Here is a 23,094-nt window from a genome sequence, read left to right on the forward strand (position 1 = left end):
AACAATTCCCGTCACCACTGCCACACACTGACTCACGTTGCTCCGATGTCCTGATTCAGTCCTGATACTTGGGCTGCTTGAATTAAGTATCCAATCTCTCTCTGCTTCCACCAAAATCTCTGTCCTTTGCACACACATACTCTGCTTACATTTGTTCATGGACCCCCAGGATCAAGCTTCTCATCCACCAGTAACCAGATCAAAAGAATGTCCTGAAAGTCTATTAAGACCTAGAAGGTAATTCGGGGCTGCTGTGAGCCCTGTCCAGCCCTATACATGGTTGCTATCTCTCCAGAGTCTATCAATGAGTTTGGTTTGGGCCATATTGAGGGACAGATGGTTCTGTGCAGAAGTACCATTGGAAATAAAAGCCTGAAGCTCAGGGGGAGAGGCCAGGCCTGGAAATCTAGTTTTGGGAACCATTCATCTAGAAGTGATAGTTGAAACTGTGAGAGTGGAGAATGTAATCTCTTAGCAAGAGAGAACAGAAGGCTAAGTATTGAACTTTGGGGAATGCCAACAGTTAGGGGGCGGGAGGAAGATGAGGAGCCAGATTTTCTAAAATGCCTGAGTCTCCATCCCTGCCTTAGTCAGCAGAGTCTTCGGACCCTGATGGCATCTCTCTTTATTGATGGGGCCCCAGCGCGAATGTCTTCCAATCTCTCTGCCCAGGATGGGCAAGGGAGATGGAGAAGAGATTGAGAATTGGGCTGGATCCAAGACATGTCCTGGAAGTCGTTCTTTTGAATGAGTCACGGAAATCTGCCTGTTTCTATTGTTACTTCCCTCTTTCCTCTAAAAGCTGAATAGAGAGGGGGAATAATCTGGTTAAGAAGGGGGTGGGGGTAGCCAAATACCAGAAAATTAAGGAAACGCCTTAGTGAAGGGGAAAGAGCCCTGAGTTTGGAGGCAAAAGACCTGAGTTCAAAGCCTGTCCCTGACACTTATTACCTTTGTGACCTTCAGCAATCATTTAATCTTCTGGGGCTTCACTTTCCTCATCTGTGGTCCTTTCCAGCAACAGGTCTAAGATCCTTTGAAGCTTTGGAAGGTTTATTTAATGGTCACCAAGAATTTAGTCCAGAGCTGAAGGCAAAGCCTTCTCATCAGGGCCACCTGTGTTTGATTTTGTTGGGCTCCCCTCCCCTCCATGATGATATTGGAGGCCATGGACCATTTTTAGATTAGACCACCTCCCACAAAGGTGGCTGTGTGCACTTGGCCCCTTACTGAGAGTCAGTCAGTGAACAACTGGTTTTGTAATGTTTTTCAGGTGATTTAGTGAGCGCTAGGGATAGGAGGGCTGGGTGGACGGGAAGAGGCCTTCTCCAGAAGGTAGGATTTAAGCTGATTGGATTGAGGGAAACCAGGGAAGTTAGGAGAGAAAGGTGAGGACAGAGAGCACAGGATTGGGAGTGTCATGTATGGGGAAGAGATGAGCCAATAAAGCTGGTTCATAAACTACCCGGGGCGGGGGGGGGGGGGGGGGCTGCCAATGTTCAATAACGGGACACTCTGCCTGAGGGGATGGCCTAGGCAGCTAAAGAAGCCAAGGAGAGGCGTAAAGGGAGAGAGGAGGGAAGGAGGCAGTGGGAGCCAGCCCCAAGGTAGCAAAGTACTAACGGACATCCTCAGAGGAGCCGTTGGCAGGATCATACAGCTAGCAGGACAGAGGGAGCCACAGAGATTCCCATGTGGATGCTAAGAATTTGAAAAATGCAACAAAGATTGACCAGATTGCTCCTTTTTTTCCCCAAAGTGCTAAATTATATTTCGGTGGGAATGAATGCCCAGCACTTCTGGGAAGGCTTCGGGCACAGAGCCAAGGTCCCTGTGATTCAGACAATGTGTGGCATGCCTGTTGTTCGTGCAGATGAAAGATGGCTGGGGCATGGGGCTGGTTTGGAGCTGGCAGGCGGGCTGAGGTGAGGGACTGTGGGACGTGGGCTCACCCTGGTCTCTCCCTCTGCAGTGGAGGTCTACAACTGCGCCATGGGGAGCACGGACTGTTCCCAGTGCATGGGGAGAGAGGACCTGGGCCACAAATGCATCTGGAATGAGGGCTGTAGACTGAACCACCAGCCCCAGCCAGTCACCACTATCTGCCCTGCCCCAGAGATCAGGAAGGTAAGTGTATGTGTACAAATACCAACACACACACACACACACACACACACACACACACACACACACCCCTATATGTGCCTCAATTTCCTTATCTGTAGGATGGGAAATAATAGCCTCTACCTCATAGGCTGGTTGTGAAGGTCAAATGAATTGACATATTTAAAACTCTTTGCAAACTCTAAAAACTCTTTAAATGCTCGCTATTGGTAGTAGGAGGAAGTTCTATATCACCTTAGGCAAGTCATTCTCTTAGTATCACTTTCCTCATCTCTAAAATGGGGTGGGGGGGATGATTCCAGAGGACGCCTGGGGAAGCCTGCTGCCCGACTCCTGTCAAATGGATAGATTCAAGATGCAGGATGAGACAGAGTTTGGGGATGTGGCCAACGTGGGAATTTGTTTTGTTTGATTCTACTTATTATTGCAAGGGTTTGGGGTCCTTTTTTTCCATTGTGGGGAGGAGAAAGGTTTGATCACTGAAAAAATGAAACAACTTCAAAAATAAAGAATTTGTTTTAAAGAGGGGAGGGAACTGAGTGGACTTTAAGGTCCCTTCCAATTCTAAATCTACATATGATTCATTGGTCTTCTTGCCTCGATCACACATCCCTTCCAGGTCTGAATCTTGTAGTCCCACAGTATATTACATACACATACACACACAATCTTTCTGGCATGTTTGCAAAATAGATACATTCACGCAATATAATTGTTCCTGCATACCAACAGGCAACCTACTATGTGCCAGGCATTTGGAGATAGAAAAAACAAAATGAAACTGTTCCTGCCCTCAAAAGGCTTAAACTCATGGGGGGCAGCTAGGTGGCGCAGTGGATAGAGCACCGGCCCTGGATTCAGGAGGACCTGAGTTCAAATCTGGCCTCAGACACTTGACACTTACTAGCTGTGTGACCCTGGGCAAGTCACTTAACCCCCATTGCCCTGCAAAAAGCAAAACAAACAAACAAAAAAAGGCTTACACTCTTTTAGTGGATATGTATGGGCTCTTTATGAACATATACAATTTATGTATACACTCATTCCTATCATTCATTCAATAAACATTTATTAAGCACCTACTAGGTGCTGGAGATACAACAAGAGGCAAAAGACAGTCTCTGCCCTCAGAGTTCACAATCTAGGTCTCACACAGAGAGAGGCAGACTGAGGTAGGGGATGGAGTAATGGACTTGGGGTCAAGAACAGTAGATTCAGGGCAGCTAGGTGGTGCAGTGGATAGAGCACTGGCCCTGGAGTCAGGAGGACCTGAGTTCAAATTCAGCCTCAGACACTTGACACTTACTAGCTGTGTGACCTTGGGCAAGTCATTTAACCCCAATTGCCTCACAAAAAAAAAAGAACAGTAGGTTCAAATCCTGCATCTGAAGCTCACTAAGTAGCTCTTTGATGCTGGACAAGTAAGTCACTTCTCTGTGAGCCTCAGCTGCCTCATGGGTTAAACAGGAATGCTGCTCCCTCCTTCACAGGACTTTTGTGAGAAGGGTGGATGTACAAGCATTTTGCTAATCATTTAAGCACTTTCTACATGTCTGCCCCAACAATCACCGGCCCTGGTGCCTTGCCTGTGCCAGCCCTACATGACCCCAACCATACTCCCCTGCCTTTGGCAATTACTCAAAGCTCCATCAACCTCTTTATCTGGCGTCCATGGCAGATCGAGCCCCTGAGCGGCCCCCTGGAAGGAGGGACCCTCCTGACAATCCGTGGGAAGAACCTGGGCCGCAGATTCAGTGAAGTGGCCTATAGCACCTGGATCGGCGGCGTGCCCTGCGAGCCCCTCCCGAGCAGATACGTCGTCTCTGAGGAGTGAGTACAGCTGGGGAGGTTGTGGTGGTCTGAGGCATTGGTCCTCCTCTCTCACCTTTGGAAATCCTAGGATGGTAGAACTAGGAAGGAATTTGGGGCCACCTTGTCCATCCCCCATCATTTCACAAATGAGGAAAACTTAGCCCCAGAAAGGAGAAGCAAGTCTTCCAGAATCTTTCTCTTGATCTCAGTTTCTAGTTCACAAAACAAAAGCTTTGGCCTGGGTTTTCTCAAAGACCCCTTCCACATGTCTACCCTACAATCTCACCTATGAGATGGATGCATGAAACAGTCAGAAAACAAGGTAGGTTGGCCAAGCGGCGAAGGGTCTGGTGTGGGCGAGAAGTTGCTGCAGGTCAGACAAAGGTGAGATTAGGTTAGATTGGATGACCGAGGGAGGCTTCATGGAGGATGTATCATTTGGAGCTAGACCTTGATGGTTGGGTAGGATTTGTATGGGAGAAGGCATTCCAGGTAAGAACACAGAGCATGAGCAAACACATAGACTAGGTGGAGGATGGGCAGTGTGTGTGTGTGTGTGTGTGTGTGTGTGTGTGTGTGTGTGTGTGTGTGTGGTCTTTGCCAAAACCGAACTTGACTTAAGAGGACAGAGCATGTGCCTCTTCCTGCCAAAGCAATTATATAATCCAGAGTCAAGAGCAGAGAGAATTGGGGCCAGGACTGGGGAGAGTCAGGCCTGTGTGCCTCCCGCCCTCAGTGACTAAGAGTGGACTCATCAGTGATATTTAGTGTGGCCACATGGCCCATCTTATTGTCATCACCCACTGCCATCTCCTCTGGTCCCCTTGGTGGCGTCTGGGAGCCTGGGCCCCACCCTCCTTCTCTCCTGGAAAAAGAAAATAGTTTGGTTGCTGTGGCATCTTCCTCCTGGGGCTCATTGGGTCCCCAGGGGAGCGACCTCCTGCCTCTCCTCATTAGCTTTTTCTTTTCATCAGAATCGTTTGCTGGACCGGTCCATCGCCCAGCCCCTTTTCTGATGTTGTGACCGTTAATGTGAGCAAGGAGGGGAAGTCGAGGGAACGCTATTCCTATGTGGTAAGGCTCTTCCTGGATGATTCAATGCCCATTCCACAAGGTTCTGCCAAACATTTCCCGTGGACCAAGTTGTTCTGAGAAAGAGAGAAGAGAAGCAACATTTATTAAGTACCTATTATATGCCAGACACCGTACTAAGAGCTTTACAAATGTCATCTCATTTGATCATGGGAATGCCCAAGATGGTAGGATAAGGGGAAGGGGGTGCCATTTTGTTTCTCCTCCCTAGATCCAGGCTTCTGCATGTGTGGAGCAAGCAAGCAGGAGAGTCTCTTGGTTTAACCCCATAGCTCCTAACCATTTATCTCTATCAGTAAATTGGATGCCAGTGAGACTGTGTGACCCACAGTTTAAAATATTTCAAAAGCTCCAAGATTTCAACGAATTCAACATTTATTCAGTGTCAAAATGGTGCAGGGAAAAGAATGCTGCGTTTGAAGTCAAAGGTCCTGAGTGCAAATCTCCTCTGCACCCCCTCACTATCATGGGGCAAGTCACTTGGCCACCCTAGTATCAGTTTATCATCTGTTAAATGAGGAGTTTGAACCAGACTTCATCTAAGGTCTCACCACTGACAAGATCTATAATCCTAAGTGCTTATGATGTGAATGATACTGTGCATGGGGGAAGCAGCAGGTGGAGAGAGAACTGGATCTGGAGCCAGTAAGAGTTGGGTTCAGATTCTTCCTCTGACATAGACTGACTCTATGACCCTGGGCAAGTCATTTAACCACATTTGCCTCAGTTTCCTCAACTGGGCACGTGACCCTGGGCATGTGAACTCATGTCTATGCACCTTTCTGTAAAATGAGAGTGAAATGGACCCAAGTGGTTCTAAATCTATGATCCTGTGATAAAATGAAAAATTAGACCCTGCTTCAAGAAGTTTATACTCTAGAGGTGGAGGGTAGAGGTGGGACACAGCAAGGAAACAGAGGAGTAAAAACGAGATGCTCTGAGGCTGGAGAGAACCCCAACAATCAGGGGAATCGAGAAAGGTTTTGTAGAGGAGGGGGCACCCCAGCTGAGTTATGATTTCAGGGATATCGTTATTGGTTCTGCCAGTGAAGGGGATGATGCTGACACAGTCAGTTCCTGCTCTTAGAGAGGGGTTGTGGCCAAAACATTCATGACCTGAGCCCCCCCCCCCCCAGTGTTGAGGCTGGTCCTTAGAGGGAGAGATTGATACGCTTTGTCCCTTGGCTAGTGCAGTGGGAAAAGTCAAAGACTCCATGAATGGCAGAAGTAGAAAGATCTCAGATGGCATTGAATTCCTTCCTCACTTGACAGAAGAAGAAACTGAGGGCTCATAAAATTAGCTCATGGGTAACACTGATGTCCCCCCTTATGGAAAATAGTCTTCTGATCTTTAGCCTGGGTCTGCTTCCAGGCTCGGTATTCAGTGCCCAGCCTTGTGCTTAGTACTGTCTGTGATGGCAGGGAGGGGAGGGAGGGGAAGAGGAGGCCTTGTGGTCCCTGCCCTGGAGGAGCTCAGGGTCTTTCCGGGGAGCCACGGGTCAGCAGCAGGAAACCATTCTAGAAGAAGGCAGGAGCAGGCGCGTGCCCACTGTGTGCTGCTAGAACAGGGCTCTGACCCAGTCAGCACAGAGGACAGCACCTTCTGAGATCTAGTGCCAGCTGTGTGGGGCAGACAGTCAGGAGTCAACAAGGGGATATGGGGCATGGAGATCTGGGTGGACCAAGGAAGTTGGGGGAGGCTTCACTTGGACAATCCTTCCTGCCCCTGAAGGAAGGAAGAGGCAAAAAAACCCAAAACAAACCAAAACCTTTGGAGAAAGGAGAACTGAGGGTTGTTCTCATATCAACTAAAGAATTGGCAAGAGGTATGGTTGTCTTGTGGTTGAGAATGTCCTCTCTCTTCTTCTCTCCCTTTTCCCTTTCCCCATCCTCTCCTCTCTTCCTTCCTCTCCTATATTCATTTCTCCTTGTCTCTCTTTTTCTTTCCTACTTCCCTTTCCCTTCTCTTCCCCATTGCTCTTTTCGCTTTCTCATTCCCTATCTTTGTCTCCCCACCTCTCTCTTTCCTTCTATATTTCTCCCTCTTTCTGTCTTCCTTGCTTTCCTCTTCTATTTTCTTGACAATACCTTTCTTTTTCTTTCTCTCATCCTTGTCCCCTTCCCCTCTCTCTTTTCCTTCTTCCTTTCTTTCTCTCACTCCTTCACCTTTCTCCCTTTCTTATTGCTCCCTGCCTATCTCCTCACTGACCCTCTACATTGTTTCTCCTCTTCTTCTTCTTCTCCTCCCCCTTCCCTTTCCCCATCTCCATTCTTCCTTCTCTTTCTCCCTTCCTCACTAGCTACCAGTTGTCTATTCCATGGAGCCCGATGTTGGTCCAAAGGCTGGAGGCACCAGAGTGACTATCCGGGGGAGTGACCTCGGGGTGGGATCCGAGCTCCACGTTCTGGTCAATGACACCAAACAGTGTTTGGATCTCGTGTAAGCCATGGGGCTCAGGTGGGTTGGACAGGGTGGGGACAAGTCAGTTCTGATGATCTCAGGGTCAGTTGGGTCTGAGGCTGAATCTCCTTGTAAGTCATTGGATGGGATGCTGCTGGGAGTGGGTTGGAGTCAGGAGCTCCTTCAGGGACTTTTCCAAGGAGGGAGCTTCTGAGAACAGACTAGACCATAGCCTAGAGCTCCAGCCTTTGGGGTGGAGCCCATACAGAATTAATGCTGGGGCTTCCTGGACTTCAAAGCCATGAGAACTTTCCCTTTAATTTGATGGTGAAGCCCTCTGTCCCTGGGGTATACGTCCTAAGCTAGAGAAGACGGACTGAATATACAAAGCATTTTGAGACTCCTGGACATGTATTCATTCAGTCCTTAACTCACTCAATCAATAAGCATTCATTAAGCTCCTACTCAGTGCAATGCATTGTACTGAGCATTCTTTAGTTGCTCCAGATAGCCTTAGATTAATCACCAAGTCTTCATTGAACACCTCTCATGTTCCATGGCCTGTTCTTTGTGTGTAAAGGGGACAGGAAAGAAGATAGCACAGGGCCTACCCTCAAGAAGCTTATAGTCTAGAAGCTGAGATAATCTACACTACAACAGCACAATTCAAAGTCCCATGCTTGGCACTCAGGGAGACCTAGCGACTTGCAACTGGGACAGGAAGTGGTCTGGTATGGGGCAGAAGTGCCATTAGGAGATCAGACAGGAGGAGGGGCATTGTAGGCTGAGGTAATCTGGGAAGGCTTCATGGAAGAAGAGAAAGACCATGAACTGGGTGAGATGTGAATGAATGAAAGAAGGGGGGATAAAGTTACAGAAAGAGGAAAGAGAATGTGTTGGAAGTTAGGGAGGAACCCAGCCTGACTCAAATAAGAGAGGAGGAAAAATACAATTGGGTAGGCAAGATGGGGCCAGATTGTGGAGAGTCACAAATGCTAGGAGGAGGAAGAGGTTGGGTTTGATATGGTGGGCACTGGACTTGAGCCTCTCAAACAGGGAATTCACAGTACAAAAAAGGGCTATTTTCAGAAGGTTAGTTTGGTGGCATCATGGGCAGGATGGATCAGTGGAAGAGGCCAGGGGCAGGGACTCCAGCTTTCATATCCAGGTATGAGGTGATGGTGTCTAAGACTAGGAATAGGGACAGGAGGAGGGGGAATACTGTTGCTTTTCCAGAGCTGCCCAAACATAGCACCCTCCACCCCACATTCAGCAGCTCTCCCTAGGCTGGATCAGGCCAGCCTCTGGGAACCAGTAGGGAGAAGGTGATGTTGGTATCATGCTGGCCAGCTCTGCCCAGAGCTTGCTCAGCCACTCAGGAGCCCTGGCCCTTCCCACAGGCGCACAGACAGCACCATCACCTGCACCATGCCCAGAGGGGAGCTGCTTGCCACCGTCCGTGTCTGCGTGCGCTTTGAGCACAAATCCTGCATCAGCAGCAACATCACCTTTGACTACATGAGGGACCCAGTCATCACGGCCATCAGTCCCCAAAAGAGCCCAGTCAGGTGAGCCCCACCCCCAGCCTTCTCCATCCTACTACCCTCCCTACCCCTACCCCCATCCATCTCATTTTCATCCTGCTGGCATAAATCTGCATCACATAATTACCAGCTTTGATCTCATAAGATGTCATGTCAAAGAATCAGTGCCATGGAGTAGTATTAACATTCAGTGGTGCCAGCCTCCCCATCAAACATTTAAGGGGCCACCTTAATTCTATTCCTTATGGGGAGAGAAAGGGAGGCAGGGAAAACTCTGGATGAAGGAGTAGTGGAGCCCACCAGAGCCAAGAGGCCATACCACCTCCATGACCCCAGAGCAAAGCGGCCTCCCTCTTGATTTCCCCAGGCAACTCTGAGCTTGTAAGTTGCAAGGTCTGTGTTAATAGAGGGAATCTCTTCAGCAAGTGTCCCCTAAAACAGAGCTTGTGAGAGAGACAGACACAGGGAGATAAAGAGACAGATGGAGATGGAGAGACAGAGGGAGGGAGAGAGGAAGAGAGAGAGACAGATGGAGATGGAGATAGAGATAGACAGAGAGGAAGAGACTCAGAGACAGCTGGAGATGAAGAGATAGAGGAGGGAGAGAGACAGACAGACAGAAGAATGGAGAGAAAGATGGAGAGACAGAGGGAGGGAGGAAGAGAGAGTCAGAGACAGAGGCAGAGGGAGAGAGAGGAAGAGAGATAGAGGGAGGAAGAGAGACAGATGGATATGGAGAGATATAGGAATGAAGAAAGGAAAGGAGGGAGGAAGAAGAGAGGCAGAGGGAGGGAGAGGAAGAGAGATGGAGGGAGAGAAAGAGATAGATGGAGATGGAAAGACAGAGGGAGGGAAGGAGACAAAAGGAGATAAAGAGGGAGGAAGGGAGAGAATAAGGAAGGGAGGGAGGAAGGGTGAGAGAGAAGAAAGCTCAGACTGTAATCTTGTCTTTGCTAATAACTCCTTGTGTAAGTCACTGCTCTGGGCTTCAGTTCTGTCATCTGCAAAATAGGGTTGACACCTGCCTTTCTCTCAAGGTAGTTGTAAGAATTCAATTAGTACAAAAATAAGCATTTATTAAGCACCTGTTGTGTGCCTGTGGATACAAAAACAACAATGAAGCCGTCAGTCCCTGCCTTCATCGATCTTACATTCTTTCAGGGGAAACCTGTAGAGATTTAAGTAGATCTCAAATAGATGAGTCCTCACGGGGTGGTTTTGGTGGGGGAGGCACTGACAGCTGGCGTTAGTAGAGAATAAGGTCACAGATCTAAAAGCTCCTAGACACCCAGAAAGCCTAATGATCATTGCAATGGCTTGGCTGACAGGCCTCCCTCTCTAGCCTGAAGAGGGAGTGTGCCTGGATGGCCGGCAGCACTGATGTTGTGGTGCAGGGAAAGACACTGGCAGGACTGCCTTGAGGCCCTGTTTATTTCTCCTCTCTCTTGCACACCCAACTCAACAAGCCCCGGTCTGCACATGTGATCAACAATTTAGAGCAGGAAGGAGCCTCAAACATGGTCTAACACCCTCATTTTACAGATCAGGAAACTGTGCAGAAGTTCAGTGACTTACCCAGGGTCGCCCAGCTAAGTCTCCCTGACTCTAAATTCAGTAGCCCAACCAAAGAGAAGTGAAGTGACTTACTCAGGGTCATACAGCTAAGTAAGAGTCAGAGATGGGATTGGATACCCTATTCATTGGGCAATGCTGCACTCATTCTAACTCTGGGATGTCAACATAGTTCCCCACTCCACCCCATCTCACCCCTGTCACTGTTTCCTCTGTCCCTCTCCTCCCCACTCCTGCACCATCCCCCTCTGGACATCCCCACCTGCCAAACATCACTCTCTCTTTTCTCAGCGGCGGGAGGACCATCACGGTGGAGGGCAGTCGGTTCGACATGGTGCAGAATGTGTCCATGACGGTCAGTCACATTGGCAAGGAGCAGACGGTGAGTCACAAAGGTCAGGAGGTGGGAGATGTTGGGGGTGGGTGAGAGCACGGATGGAGGAACAGAGGGAGCATGGCAGAAATGGGATGAGAGTGGGGGAGACCATGGATGGGGAGACTGAGACACAGATAGCAGGAGCACAGAGCCATGAGGCAGGGAGGGGGAGGGAAGGGACAGATGGAGAGTGAGTTTTTCTCGTCAAGGAGGAAGTGTGAGAAAAGCCAGGCAACGTTCAGTGTGGGATGAGTGAAGATGGCTCCATCCTCCTCCCCTGTGTGGGGGATGGTGCCCCAAAGAGGAGAGATGGAGCCCCAGGGACACAAATGGGTGCGATCAATGCTTTCTGCTGGCATCCATCTTGCCCAGCCCCAAAACATCACAGCCTCTTTCCCACCCTGTCTCCGACTCAGGGCAGCCAAAGCTACAGATCCTGATGCTAAGAGCTGGTGTGGGTCTAGGGAGCTTTGGCTGAGCCAGACCCTCTCCTCTTCCTCTTGGTCTCAGGCTCATTCTTTTGGTCTATATTTCTGTTATCTGCCTCTGTGTTCCTTTTTCTCTATCTTTGCCTCTGTCTTTCTTTGTCTCTATATGTATCCTTGTGTTTGTCTCTGTCTCTGTGTCTCTCTCCATCTTTCTGTCCCTCTCTGTCCTCTGTCTCTGTCCTAGTCTCTGTGTGCATGTCTATCTCTATTTCTGCCTTTCTGTGTCTCTGTCTTGATGTCTATGTTTCTGTCCTCGTGCCTGTCTTTCTCTGCCTCTCTTGTCTCCTGATCTCTATCTCTCTGGATACCCAGATCTCTCCCTTGTCTCTCCCTATCCATAGCAAAGTATTAACCTGTTTCTATCTCTCCTCCAGCTCTGCAAGGTTCTTAATTCCACCCTAATTACCTGCCCCTCCCCTGGTGCCACAGCCAACAAGTCAGCACCTGTGAACTTTTTCATCAATGGGCAACCATACGAAGATGAGCAGGTGGCCATGGAAGACCCCGGAGAGCCTAAGAATATGCTTCCCAGCAGCAGGTTCAGCCTGGAATATCTGCCTGATCCCCAGTTCTCCACTGCCAAGAGGGAGAAGTGGATTAAACACCATCCGGGGGAGCCTCTCACCCTGGTCATCCATGTAAGCAATAGTGTGGCCCCCAGGGAGGGGGAGGGAGGATTACTTAGTAGGGTAATAGGGGGGAGGAAGAGGATGGTACTGGTAGCAGAAGGAGCCTGGATGTGGATTCAGAGTAACCTAGGGCTGACTCCTACCTTTCTATTTTATTTATTTATTTTTTTTTTTTTTTACGGGGCAATGGGGGTTAAGTGACTTGCCCAGGGTCACACAGCTAGTAAGTGTTAAGTGTCTGAGGCCGGATTTGAACTCAGGTACTCCTGAATCCAGGGCCGGTGCTTTATCCACTGAGCCACCTAGCCGCCCCCGACTCCTACCTTTCTAACTGTGACCTTGGATGAATCATTTCCTTCTTAGATTTCAGTTTCCTTTCCAATTCTGGGACTCCCAAGATTCCTTCAATCTCTAGACTCCTAACCCTGTCCTCCTTTTAAGGAGTCCAGAACATGAAATACTCAGCTACAGAGGGAGTCTAGCTCCCACACCGTCATTTTGCCAGAACAGTAACCCCCTCTGAGATACCCAATATCCTTGGTTTCGCCCCATGACCCCCACAGCCAGCAGGAGCTGTTTGCCTCCCTGAACAGAGCAACACCCTGCCTCCCCTTGGCAGCGCACATGCTCAACAGCGGGCATGGCCACGCTCTCTTGCTCGGCCCTCCCAGAGAACAGATGGCATAGATCTCTCCTCCGACCAGCCTGAGGTCAGAGCCGATTCCCTGGCCTGAATCAAGAGTCGAGCCGTGGTTGGGTGAAGGGTCACCATGTGGCCCTCAGAAACAGTCCTGGGGGGATCAGACCCGGGAATCCCCTGTAAGTTGAGGGCTTCTTCTGAGCTGCCATGCCTACCCTGGCATACCCACTTATACCCCTGACCTTCACTGACACCCCACCTAGGCAGAGAAGCAGAGATTCGCTGTGGGAACTGTCCCTCACAAATGCGGTGCCCACATTGGCGCCAGCTGGCTGGCACAGAAGAGCCGAGGAATTACACAAGACCATTCAAGGGAGTGAGAATGGGGAGCAGGCCTAACGAGGCAGCCCGAGCTCCCTGCTGCCCCCACCAGCTCCCAACCAGGCTCTTCTTCAGCTGGCCCAAGGTCCAACGGGCTGGGTTCTTGGTTGTTCACATGGGGAGGACAGGGGTTCTCCCTTCCTTGCCTCACCCCACCTAGCCAAGAGGTAAAAAACAAGGCAGAGGGGAGAAAAGGGGGAAATGGAGGGGAGGGGGAGGGGAGAGGAGCAGGCCTCTAAGTGGCTCTGATGGCTTTCGGTTTGACCTGGGGCTGTACCCCATCACACAGGAGGCTCAGAGGGCAAAGCCCAATGGAGTCTAGAACTCAGTAGAATTCTCAGATTAGATCTCAAGGACAACAAGGGATTGGGGAGGTCATCTAGTCCAACCCCCCCTCATTTTACAGGCTAAGGGAATAAGTGACCAACACACAGGCAGTAAGTAGCATAGGCAAGATTTGAACCCGAGTCCTCTAACTCTAGAGGCAGGGTGTGCTTTCCACTGCTTCTCAAGTCAAGTGACACCTGGCTTGTGGGGCCCTGCCCCTATTTAGATGGAACCTTGGAAAAGTCCCTTAAATTCTTTGGGTCTCGGTTGTCTCATCTTTGAAATGGGTATAACAACACCCTGCATCCTGGAAAGCAGGGAGTGGACAAGGTGAAGTCTCCCTCAGTTCCAAGAGTGATTCGCTTCCTTTCCCTGGGTTTTCCTTATTTGTAATACTAAGTGTTTGGACTAGGTGATCTCCAAAATTCTTTCCTATCACCCTATCTGTGATCCTGTGATTTTTTTTTTTTAGTGAGGCAATTGGGGTTAAGTGACTTGCCCAGGGTCACACAGCTAGTAAGTGTTAAGTGTCTGAGGCTGGATTTGAACTCAGGTACTCCTGACTCCAGGGCTGGTGCTCTATCCACTGCGCCATCTAGCTGCCCCGATTCTGTGATTTTTAAGGTCCCTTACAATGCTAAGAGAAAGAGCATGGTACAGTGGATGGAGAGCTGGGGAGATGCATTCAGGTCCTACCTACTGAGACACATCCTGAGTTATGTGACCCTGGGAAAGTCTCTTAACCTCTCAGTGCTTGAGGCTGTGGGTCAGCAAACTATGGTCCCTTGGGCCACATCCAGCTCCTGCCTTCTTTTGTATGGCCAGTGTAGGAAGGGTGATGTTTCCATCTTCAAATAAAATGTTATTGTCTTTATTTAATAAAGATTTACTTAGCATTTATTATTGCATTTAAACATGTAAAGAGCTCAGACGGAATGTCTTCCTTGGAGAGTTTCTGATACCAATGAAAGTTCAGTCCTTATTCCCAGTTCTGAGAGCTCTAAATATTATGACTGGCTACAGTCTAATCCTGGGATACTTTGCCTGTAGTGTCCCTGCAAACAGTTATTTGTCTGGATGTTTGTGACTCACCTCTCTCTCTTTCTCTCTCCCCCTACTTCTCCCTCTTCTCCCTTTCCTTCTTCCCTTTCTCCCTCTCCCTTTCCCTGTTTCTCTCCCTCTCTCCTCTTCCTCTCCTCCTTCCCTTCTCTCTTCACTTTCCCTTCTCTCTCTCTCTCTCTCTCTCTCTCTCTCTCTCTCTCTCTCTCTCTCTCTCTCTCTCTCTCTCTCTCTCTTTCTCTCTCTCTCTCTCTCCCTCCTTCCCTCCCTCCCTCCCTCCCTCTCCCTCTCTCTCTCCCTCCTCCCCCCCTCTCCCCTCCTTCTCCCTCTTCTCCTCCCTTTCCCTCTCCCCTTTCTCTTCTCTCCCCCTCTCTCTTCTGCCTTCTCCTCTTCCTTCCTTAGAAAGAACATGACAACCTCGGTCTGGAATGCCATGAGTATCAAGTGAAAATTGGCCAGATTTCCTGTGAGATCCAGATTGTCTCAGACAGAGTTATTCACTGCTCAGTCAACGAGTCCCTGAGCACCTCAGAGGGGCACCTGCCCATCACGGTGAGATCCTTGACCTAGGAGAGGAATAGGAGACCATGATGCTCAGAGCAGCTTTGACTAGGGTTGGGTTATGAGATTGATGCCTGCTGACAAAAGAAAGAGGCAGAACTAGTGTCCCCTCTTCATCCTGGACGTCTCCATGAGGAGCCCTTCCCCCAACCCAGGGGACCCATCCCCAGCAGGTACTTTAATGCCCTCCTTACTCTCCAAAATGGACAAGCTGCCTGGAATGGAGAGGTAATCGACAGGACAGTTGCCTGGGTGATTGGTGGCTCTTACCTAAGGATCTTGGGATGTCTGGAATCTTTTTAATTTTTTTTTTTTGTTGTCTGGGTATGATTGGGGCTTTCCCATTGTTCATTTCAGGAATGGTGATAAGAAGAATTAGGAGGTTTTGAGAGAGACAGAGACAGAGAAAGACAGAGACAGAGAGAGGACACTCACCTCTCTCAGTATAATTCTCAATGGTCAGTTGTTATCAATGGGGAGAATCAGTGTCTCTTCACCCTGAGTACAGATGTCCAGGTTCCCCCCTCCCCCAGTCCCTCACTTCAATTCCTTGGTGCTTTCCATGAGAACATGACATCTCACTGGGGAAAGAGCCTGAGTATCCTCCTCCTCCTTCTTCTCCCTCTGCCCACATCCAGACAGTATTTTAAAGCTCTGTGCCTCAGTTGCTTTATTTGTGTAAAGGAGGGCATGTGGCTTAGAAGTCGGAAGATTTGGGTTAAAATCTTAGCAGCTAGATGGTGATAAGATAGAGAACTGGATGGGGAGTCAAGAAGGTTCATATCCTGCCTCAGACACTTATTAGCTGTGTGGCCCTGGACAGATCACTTCACCTTGTTTGCCTCAGTTCCCCCATCTGTAAAATAAACTGGAGAAAGGAAATGGTAAACCACTCCAGAATCTTTTGCCTGAAAGGGGTCATGGAAAGTCAGACACAACAGAAACAAATCAACAACAACACTGTATGCAAGGTACTCTGCTAAGCACAGGAGATACGATGACAAAAAAAGAAAAACAATGCCTGCCTTCAGGGAGCTTCCTTTCTCCTGGGAAGATTCAACATGTACACTACTACATCCAATGTAATTTCAGGAAGGGAAGAGTTACTAGCAATTGGGGCAGATAAGGGAAGGCATCACAAAGTATGCATGACCTGAACTGATCCCAGACGGGAAGATAAGCATTCTGAGAGGCAGAGACGAGGAGGGAGGGCAGCGCTGGAGGTATGAGGAATGACTCGGGGGAGCTCCAAGTTGGAGGAACTCCAGGTAGTCCAATGTGGCTGGAACGTAGAGGAAGTGAAAGGAAGTGATGATATGCAATAAAGCCGGACAGGTAAATTGGAGCCAGACTGTGGAGTGCTCTAAATGTCAGGCTGAGGAGATTTTCTTTCCTCCTTCAGACAGGAGAGAGCCACAGAAAGTTTCTGAGCAGGGCAGTGACACGGTCAGACCTTAGAAAGAAAATTATTTCAGCAGCTGTGCAGACAATTGATTGGAGAGAAGAGTGCCTGGAAGCAGGCAGACCAATTAGGAGGCTATTGCAGTGGGCCAGATGAGAGGTGATGAGAGCTTGAACTAATGTGTGAGTGGGAAGAAGTGAATAGAGGTAGCTCAGGATCAAGGGGACTTGGCGACTAATTGGGATTGGAGTGTGGGTAGGGAGCCAGGAGCCCAGGATAATGGGTAAGGCTGGAGACCTTGGTGCCTGGGGGATGGTGGGATTTTTGATGGAAAAAGGAACAGAATCAATTTCCTTTGGGGTATGTTGTGTTTGAGAGGCTGATGGGAAATCTGGGTAGCGATGATGAGCAGGTACTATGGTAGAGTTTAGGAGATGAGGGCCAGATGCATGGATTGGGGAATAGTCTGAGCAAGGATAGCTGACAGTGTGGACAAGGGTGAGATCAACAAGAGCTGTAGAGCTCTTAACCTTGGGAAAGTCTTTGACCTCGAGAAACAGCACTACAGAGCTGAATTTGGAATCAGGAAAACAAGCTATATGACCCTGGGCAAGTCTCTGAATCTCTCTAAGCCTCAGTTTTTCATCTGAAAAATGGGAATAATGATAGCCTCTCACAGGGTTGTTGTGAAACACCGAATGAGATCATATATGTAAAGCATTTTGCAAACAAAGCACTATATAAATAAGAGGCATCCTTATTGTTGTAGTTCACCGGTTGGGCTCTCTCAGTGTATGAGCCTATGTAGATACTCAAACGACCCAGTTCACTGCATTTGGTGTCCCTGCTCACACCCCTCGGGCCAAGATTCAGGAATTCCCATCCCCATTGCTCTACACACTAGGGAGGCTGGGCTTCCTGGCTGGAAGAGGGGGATTCTGGTTGGGGGGAAGTGGGAGGTAGAATCTCAGAAGCGCCCTAAGACGCCCCACTTTTCCTCTGAAGACAAGCTCTAAAATCCCACTGTGGCGCACAGTATGGCGCACAGTATGGCGCACAGTCTTAGCTTCTGCATTGTCTCCCACGCTGGGGCTGGGGCTGGGGCTGGGGCTGGAGCCAGGAACCAGTTCCTAGGCAGCAGCTGAAGATGCCTGGTGTAGGCAGGTGTGCGTAGGTGTGTGGGTGCTGCTGGAGCCCTCACTGGAAATGGGGAAATGGCCTGGATGCATCACAAAAATCCCTGCGCCACAGCATGGCCCACACAGAATTCTCTCACCCTCTCCCACCCCACATCCTCTTCCATACTTCCCTACCTCTGGAAACGGGGAGAGCAGATGTGCTTCCCCCTCCCCAGCCCTACTCAAGTCCTCTTCCTTCTTCCTGGCAGTGGTCAGAATGCAGTTCAGTACCACTGACCAGTGAGGAGCGGGGGCTCAGGAAGGAATTCAGCATCTGGAGGCTGACCCCCTCCTCACCAAGCCCCGTGCAGTTTACTGTGCTGCCACAGTAAGCATAAAATAATCACCTGATTATCTGGGACACAAAAGGTGCAAGCACTTTCTGTACAGCCCTTCGTGTTGATACAAGCACTAGTCTTAGAAAATCAGGGAGGGTGGCTGGGTAGAGTGCTGGGCTCAGGGAGTCCTGAATTCAAATCCTGCCTTAAGCACTTACTTCTCTCTGAACCTCAGTTTCCTTATCTGTAGAATGGAGATAATAATTGCCCCAAATTCACAGGGTTGTTATGAGGCCCAGATTTAGATAGATAGATAGAAGCATGCATACATACATACATATACACATATATGTATATATGCATATTACATACATACAATATTTCATTTGAGCCTATGTTGATATATAATATACACATGTATATATTTGGAAACTTTGGAAACCTTCAAGCTTTCTGTAAATGTCAGCTATTGTTTTTATATAAATATAATTGTAACATAATTATATTAATTATATATAATTATAACATATAATTCAAAAATAATAAAACATATAATAAGCCATATCATTCATAAAATAGACCATATATAATTATAACATAATTATAAGTGACCTTATATATTATATGTAATAGGTATGTCTATTACATATAGTGGTTATATGTGTATAATATATAATGGTTATGGTTTATATATAATTATTATATGTGTATAATATATAGTGGTTATGTTTCATATATAACTATTATATATGCTATGAGGCTCAAATGAAATATATATCATTTATCATGTATATATTCTATATGCTATGTGTAATTTTATCTATTTCTCACTTTGGAAATCTTCAAGTTCTGTAAATGTCAGCTATTATTATTCTAGCATTTGTACTGATGTGATATGACTGAAACTTGAGAGAAAAGTGATTTGTCCCAGGTTGTCTGATTGGTAAGTAGTTTAGCCTAGTGCTTGGCACATTAATACATATTGATTTATTGACTGATTGATTGATTCATTTATTGATTGATTGAGCTGAGTCCTGAACCCACCTCCCCTGCCTCTAAATCTTGCAACCTTTCTACTTTAAGAGAAAAAATAAAATCTGGCCCCTGCCCCCAAGAAGTTAATGGCCTGCTTGGAGAGCTTAGTAGAAAGGATTCTGGTCTGGGAAGCCAGGAGACCTCGGTCCTGGTTCCAGTTCTGCTCCTAACTCACCCAGAGACTTTGGCCTGAGTTTCCCCATCTGTAAAATGAAAGCATCTGATGGAATGACGATTAGTGAGCAAGGCAAAGCATGATCATACTAAGTGCCACCAGCTGAATTGTGCTTGGGATGAGTGGTGTGGGCATCCAGCAAGACAGAGGAAGGAGGGAGTGAAGTGACAGCTGGAGGCGGGGGGTGAGTCAGGGAGGCTCATAAAGGAGGAGCTGCTTGAGAATGCAGGAATCTAGGAAATGGGCTGCCACCTGTGGCTGGCCAGCCCAAGTCCCTCTGGCCCTCCTGGATCGATTGGCTTCTTGGAGAAGGAAACGAGATGAGGCATTTCTGCGGATCTCTGGTGTTACCAAGGGAGCCTGGGGAATGGTCTGGTCCCAGCGGGAGAGTGAAAGGATGAGTCAGCTCCTATCTGGAAAGCTGCCCCAGCCAGTCAGAGAGAGGGAGCTGCTTCCCTTGCCGTTCTCTCCAGAAGGCAGGCAGAAGCCTTGACTAGAAGCCTTGGATCCAGTTGCCAGAGTTGTCATTCCTCACCTACCCCCCAACCTTTTCAAAGGCCAGAGTCCCTTCTCCGGGGTTGGGGATCCAAGGCTCGTTGTGCCCCAGGCACAAGGCTGTAAGTGACCAAACAAGCCCCAGCCAACATAGGTGGAGGGAGCTTCCTCACCAGGCATTCCCTCTCACAATAAAATCACAGCTACAGCCCCAAAAGGGAGAGAATAGATGCAGATTCAAGAGGACTTGAGTCGGAATTCCACCTCTGGTACTTCTGAGTCTCCCATGCAGCCTCTGGGTCCATTGGTTTTACCCCAGGTACTTTCTTTTCTTATTCAGAGACCAGTAGGACTTCAGAGCTGTGCCTTTCAGATAGAGTTTCAAAATGTTGCCATCATTCCTTGAGAATATCCACAGCACCCAAGACCCAAAAGTCTCTCTGGCCAGCCCGTACAGACAGGCATCACCTGTCCCAGCCTATCCCTAGGAACACACTTCTGAGTAATGAGCTCTGAGGATCCACACCCGAACACACTTTCTCTCTGACATACTTTCCACACAGAGTTAGCACCAAAGAATGCCCTTTCCTCCTTATATTCAGCTCACCAGTGTTGCACCACTATCCCACGCTCAGAAAGCCAACGGTTCCATGTTCTGTTCTCTCACTGTTACACCCTATTGTTTTACCAGTAACCTCTCCGAGCTCTGTCCCAAACACACCTTGGATCCAGATGTCACCACCTGGACACACATTCAATCACCAGAATCAGAGGAACCCTAGGTGGTGAACTCTAGGTTCTTTAAAGACTCGGGGAATATACATAGGATTTTTAGTTAGTCAGCCAACAAATCACTTCTTTTGTGTCAGGTGCTACATTAAGCTCTGGGGGATACAGAGACAAAAATTTAATAGTCCCTGCCCCTGGAAAGTTACAGTCTAATGGAGAGACATGCTCTGTGGATGCCTGTAGAGACACAGTTTCTTCTCTAAGCAGTCGGTACTACCTTCCCCAAAGATTCTCAACCTTAGCAGTGACCTTGGACAAGTTATTTCTCTCTGGGCCATAGTTTTCTTGTCTATAAAATTACATTGACTTGGGTGATTTTTGAAACTCCATCAAGCTCTATTCACTGTGATTGAGCTCTCCCTACAAGGGCTGACAGAACCCTGAGGCTGGACATCATTGACTGAAAATGCCTAACCTGGGACCTTATATACATGAGGAGCTTAATCATTGCTGATAGAATGCTGGACTTGAAACTTTATATGAACACTGGTTAAATGAGAAGAATTCTATCTTTTTGGAAGCTAAGTATGCAGTATCATGCCCATAGGGCCCTGTGTGACTATTCATCTAGACCAGGGAAGGCAGCAATTTTGGAGCACCTATTATATGCTGAGGCCTGTGCTGGGTGAGCCATTTACCCTTTCTGTCTGTCCCTGTCTCCCTGGTACAGTGAGAGCCTGAATACCTCACATGGGAAGCAGTGAACTGTATTTCCACTGAAAGCAACTGTGCTAGCCTTGTGGGGGAGACAGAGGAGGAGACAGGGCCCCTGCCCTCAGTGGGTTTATGGTCTGGGAGCATGGACAAGACTAAAACACATGAAGCAGTGAGAATAAGGTTAAGTAATTCAGAGAGAAGAAAGATCCCTGGAGTGAGGGGGTATTCTGGGAAGACTTCCAGGAAGCAGTGGAACTTAGACACATCTATGACAATAACAATAGTAACAATAATGATAATAATTGCTAACTTTTAGATTCAAGACTTCAAGATCTGCAAGCACTATTTATACACACACATAAATACATATATACACATATTGTATATGTATGTGTGTATATACATATACATACATATATATATAAACTTCATTTGATTCCCACAATAACCCTGGGTGCCATTATTATTCCCATTTTACAGATGAGAATAGCCAGGGTCTTATAGCTAAGTAAATATCTGAGGCAAGATTTGAATTCAGTACTTTCTGACTCCAGAGCCATGCCACGCAGCTGCCTACGGTACAAAATGGGCAAGAAGAATGTAATTGAAATGAAGAGAATTAGGTTCAAATCTTGTTTTGGCCACTTTCTATCTGGATAAACTTTAGCAAGAAATGTTAACCTTTCTGTTGTGTGTGCCTCAGTTCGACCATCTGTAAGAAGGAGAGGCAATGTGGTATAAAGAAGATGGCCTTGGAGTTGGGAAGATGAGTTTAAGACCTGGCTCCAGCCCATGCCGGCTGTCAGCGCAGCTCTCTAAGTCTGTAGCTCATAGCCAGTAGAACCAAGCACCGTTTCAGGGGACTCTTGATAAACCATGATCGGCATCTCCAGACAGACGCAGGGGGCATACGGGAGCATGGTTTTATTTTAGACATGGCTGGTGCAGGATTTTGTTTTGCTAGACTATATATACTTGCAGCAGGTTCTATTTTTTTTTTCTTTCTCAATGGGAGGAAGAGAGGAAGGTAGGAGGGGACGATTTCTGATCTGAAAATAAAATAGAATATTTTATTAAAGAGACTATAGGTTGTACTACATTGGTAGAATGGATTTCCTTACAGATAGTTCCCTAGACCAACAGAGTCACAGGACTAGACCCAACCCTGCACCCCACCCCACCCCCATCCCACTGCCTTGCCTACTTCAGATATTTGTTGTATCAAAGAGATCATGGATACGAAGCGTTTTATTCAGGTCTACAGAATATCACTCCTATTGTGGCAGGATGGGTAGGATTTGGATGGGTGATGTAGAGAAGGTATTTCAGAGAGTAAGGGCAATTTCCCCACAAATGGAAAGAGGCCTGGATGCGGAGTCTGGAAGCCTGAGTTTGAGCTCTGCCTTCTCAATTTGCTGTGTGTCTTCAATCAAATCACTCCCCCTCTCTGGGCCTTCCCTAGAACATGAAGGGGTTGAACTAGCGCAAGGGTTCACAACCCAGGGTCCACGAACTTTTAAAAACCTATTTGGAGAATTATATTACAAAATAATTTGTTTTCTTTGTGATCCTATGAATTTTATGCATTTAGAAACATTATTCTGAGCAGGGGTCTCCTAGGCTTCACTGGTGGGCAGTCCGTGCTTCTTCCAGCTTTAAAATTCCGACAGAGCATTGCGCCAGAGCCCCCCATCCCGGAGGCGGGCTTCCCACCTGGGGTTAATGCTATCCAGGCCCTTCCCATCCCCCCTTCCTTCTGCTGTGCAGGTCTCATGTTTCTCTTCCTCCCTCTGCTCAGATCCAGGTTGGGAATTTCAACCAGACCATCGCCACACTGCAGCTGGGTGGCAGTGAGACAGCCATCACCGTCTCTGTGGTCATCTGCAGCATTCTGCTCCTGCTGTCCATTGTGGGTAAGAAGGCAGAGGGGCCCTGGGCTCTTAGCAGCACACTCACACATGACCATTTCATGATGGGAAGGGGATCAGGATTGGGCAGGCGGGACCCCCCCCATCCCTCACTGCTGCCCACACCTTGCACAGCCCCTCATTCCTTTACCCTGCATAGTCACATGTCCCA

The 23,094-nt window shown here is 48.1% G+C and overlaps 1 protein-coding gene across 1 annotated transcript in view; it reads left to right on the forward strand.

The window, feature by feature from the left end:
* PLXND1 (plexin D1) overlaps nucleotides 1–23,094 on the forward strand; it is a 208,600-nt gene that overhangs the window by 140,678 nt on the left and 44,828 nt on the right. The window contains exons 12-20 of the mRNA XM_043976535.1: nucleotides 1,973–2,127; nucleotides 3,803–3,954; nucleotides 4,911–5,010; nucleotides 7,329–7,468; nucleotides 8,830–8,997; nucleotides 10,837–10,927; nucleotides 11,784–12,047; nucleotides 14,848–14,997; nucleotides 22,814–22,928. Coding sequence (XP_043832470.1) covers nucleotides 1,973–2,127; nucleotides 3,803–3,954; nucleotides 4,911–5,010; nucleotides 7,329–7,468; nucleotides 8,830–8,997; nucleotides 10,837–10,927; nucleotides 11,784–12,047; nucleotides 14,848–14,997; nucleotides 22,814–22,928 — 1,335 coding nt within the window. The remainder of the gene's footprint in view (nucleotides 1–1,972; nucleotides 2,128–3,802; nucleotides 3,955–4,910; nucleotides 5,011–7,328; nucleotides 7,469–8,829; nucleotides 8,998–10,836; nucleotides 10,928–11,783; nucleotides 12,048–14,847; nucleotides 14,998–22,813; nucleotides 22,929–23,094) is intronic.

The sequence above is a fragment of the Dromiciops gliroides genome, chromosome 1, assembly GCF_019393635.1.
Source record: "Dromiciops gliroides isolate mDroGli1 chromosome 1, mDroGli1.pri, whole genome shotgun sequence".
NCBI lineage: Eukaryota > Metazoa > Chordata > Mammalia > Microbiotheria > Microbiotheriidae > Dromiciops > Dromiciops gliroides.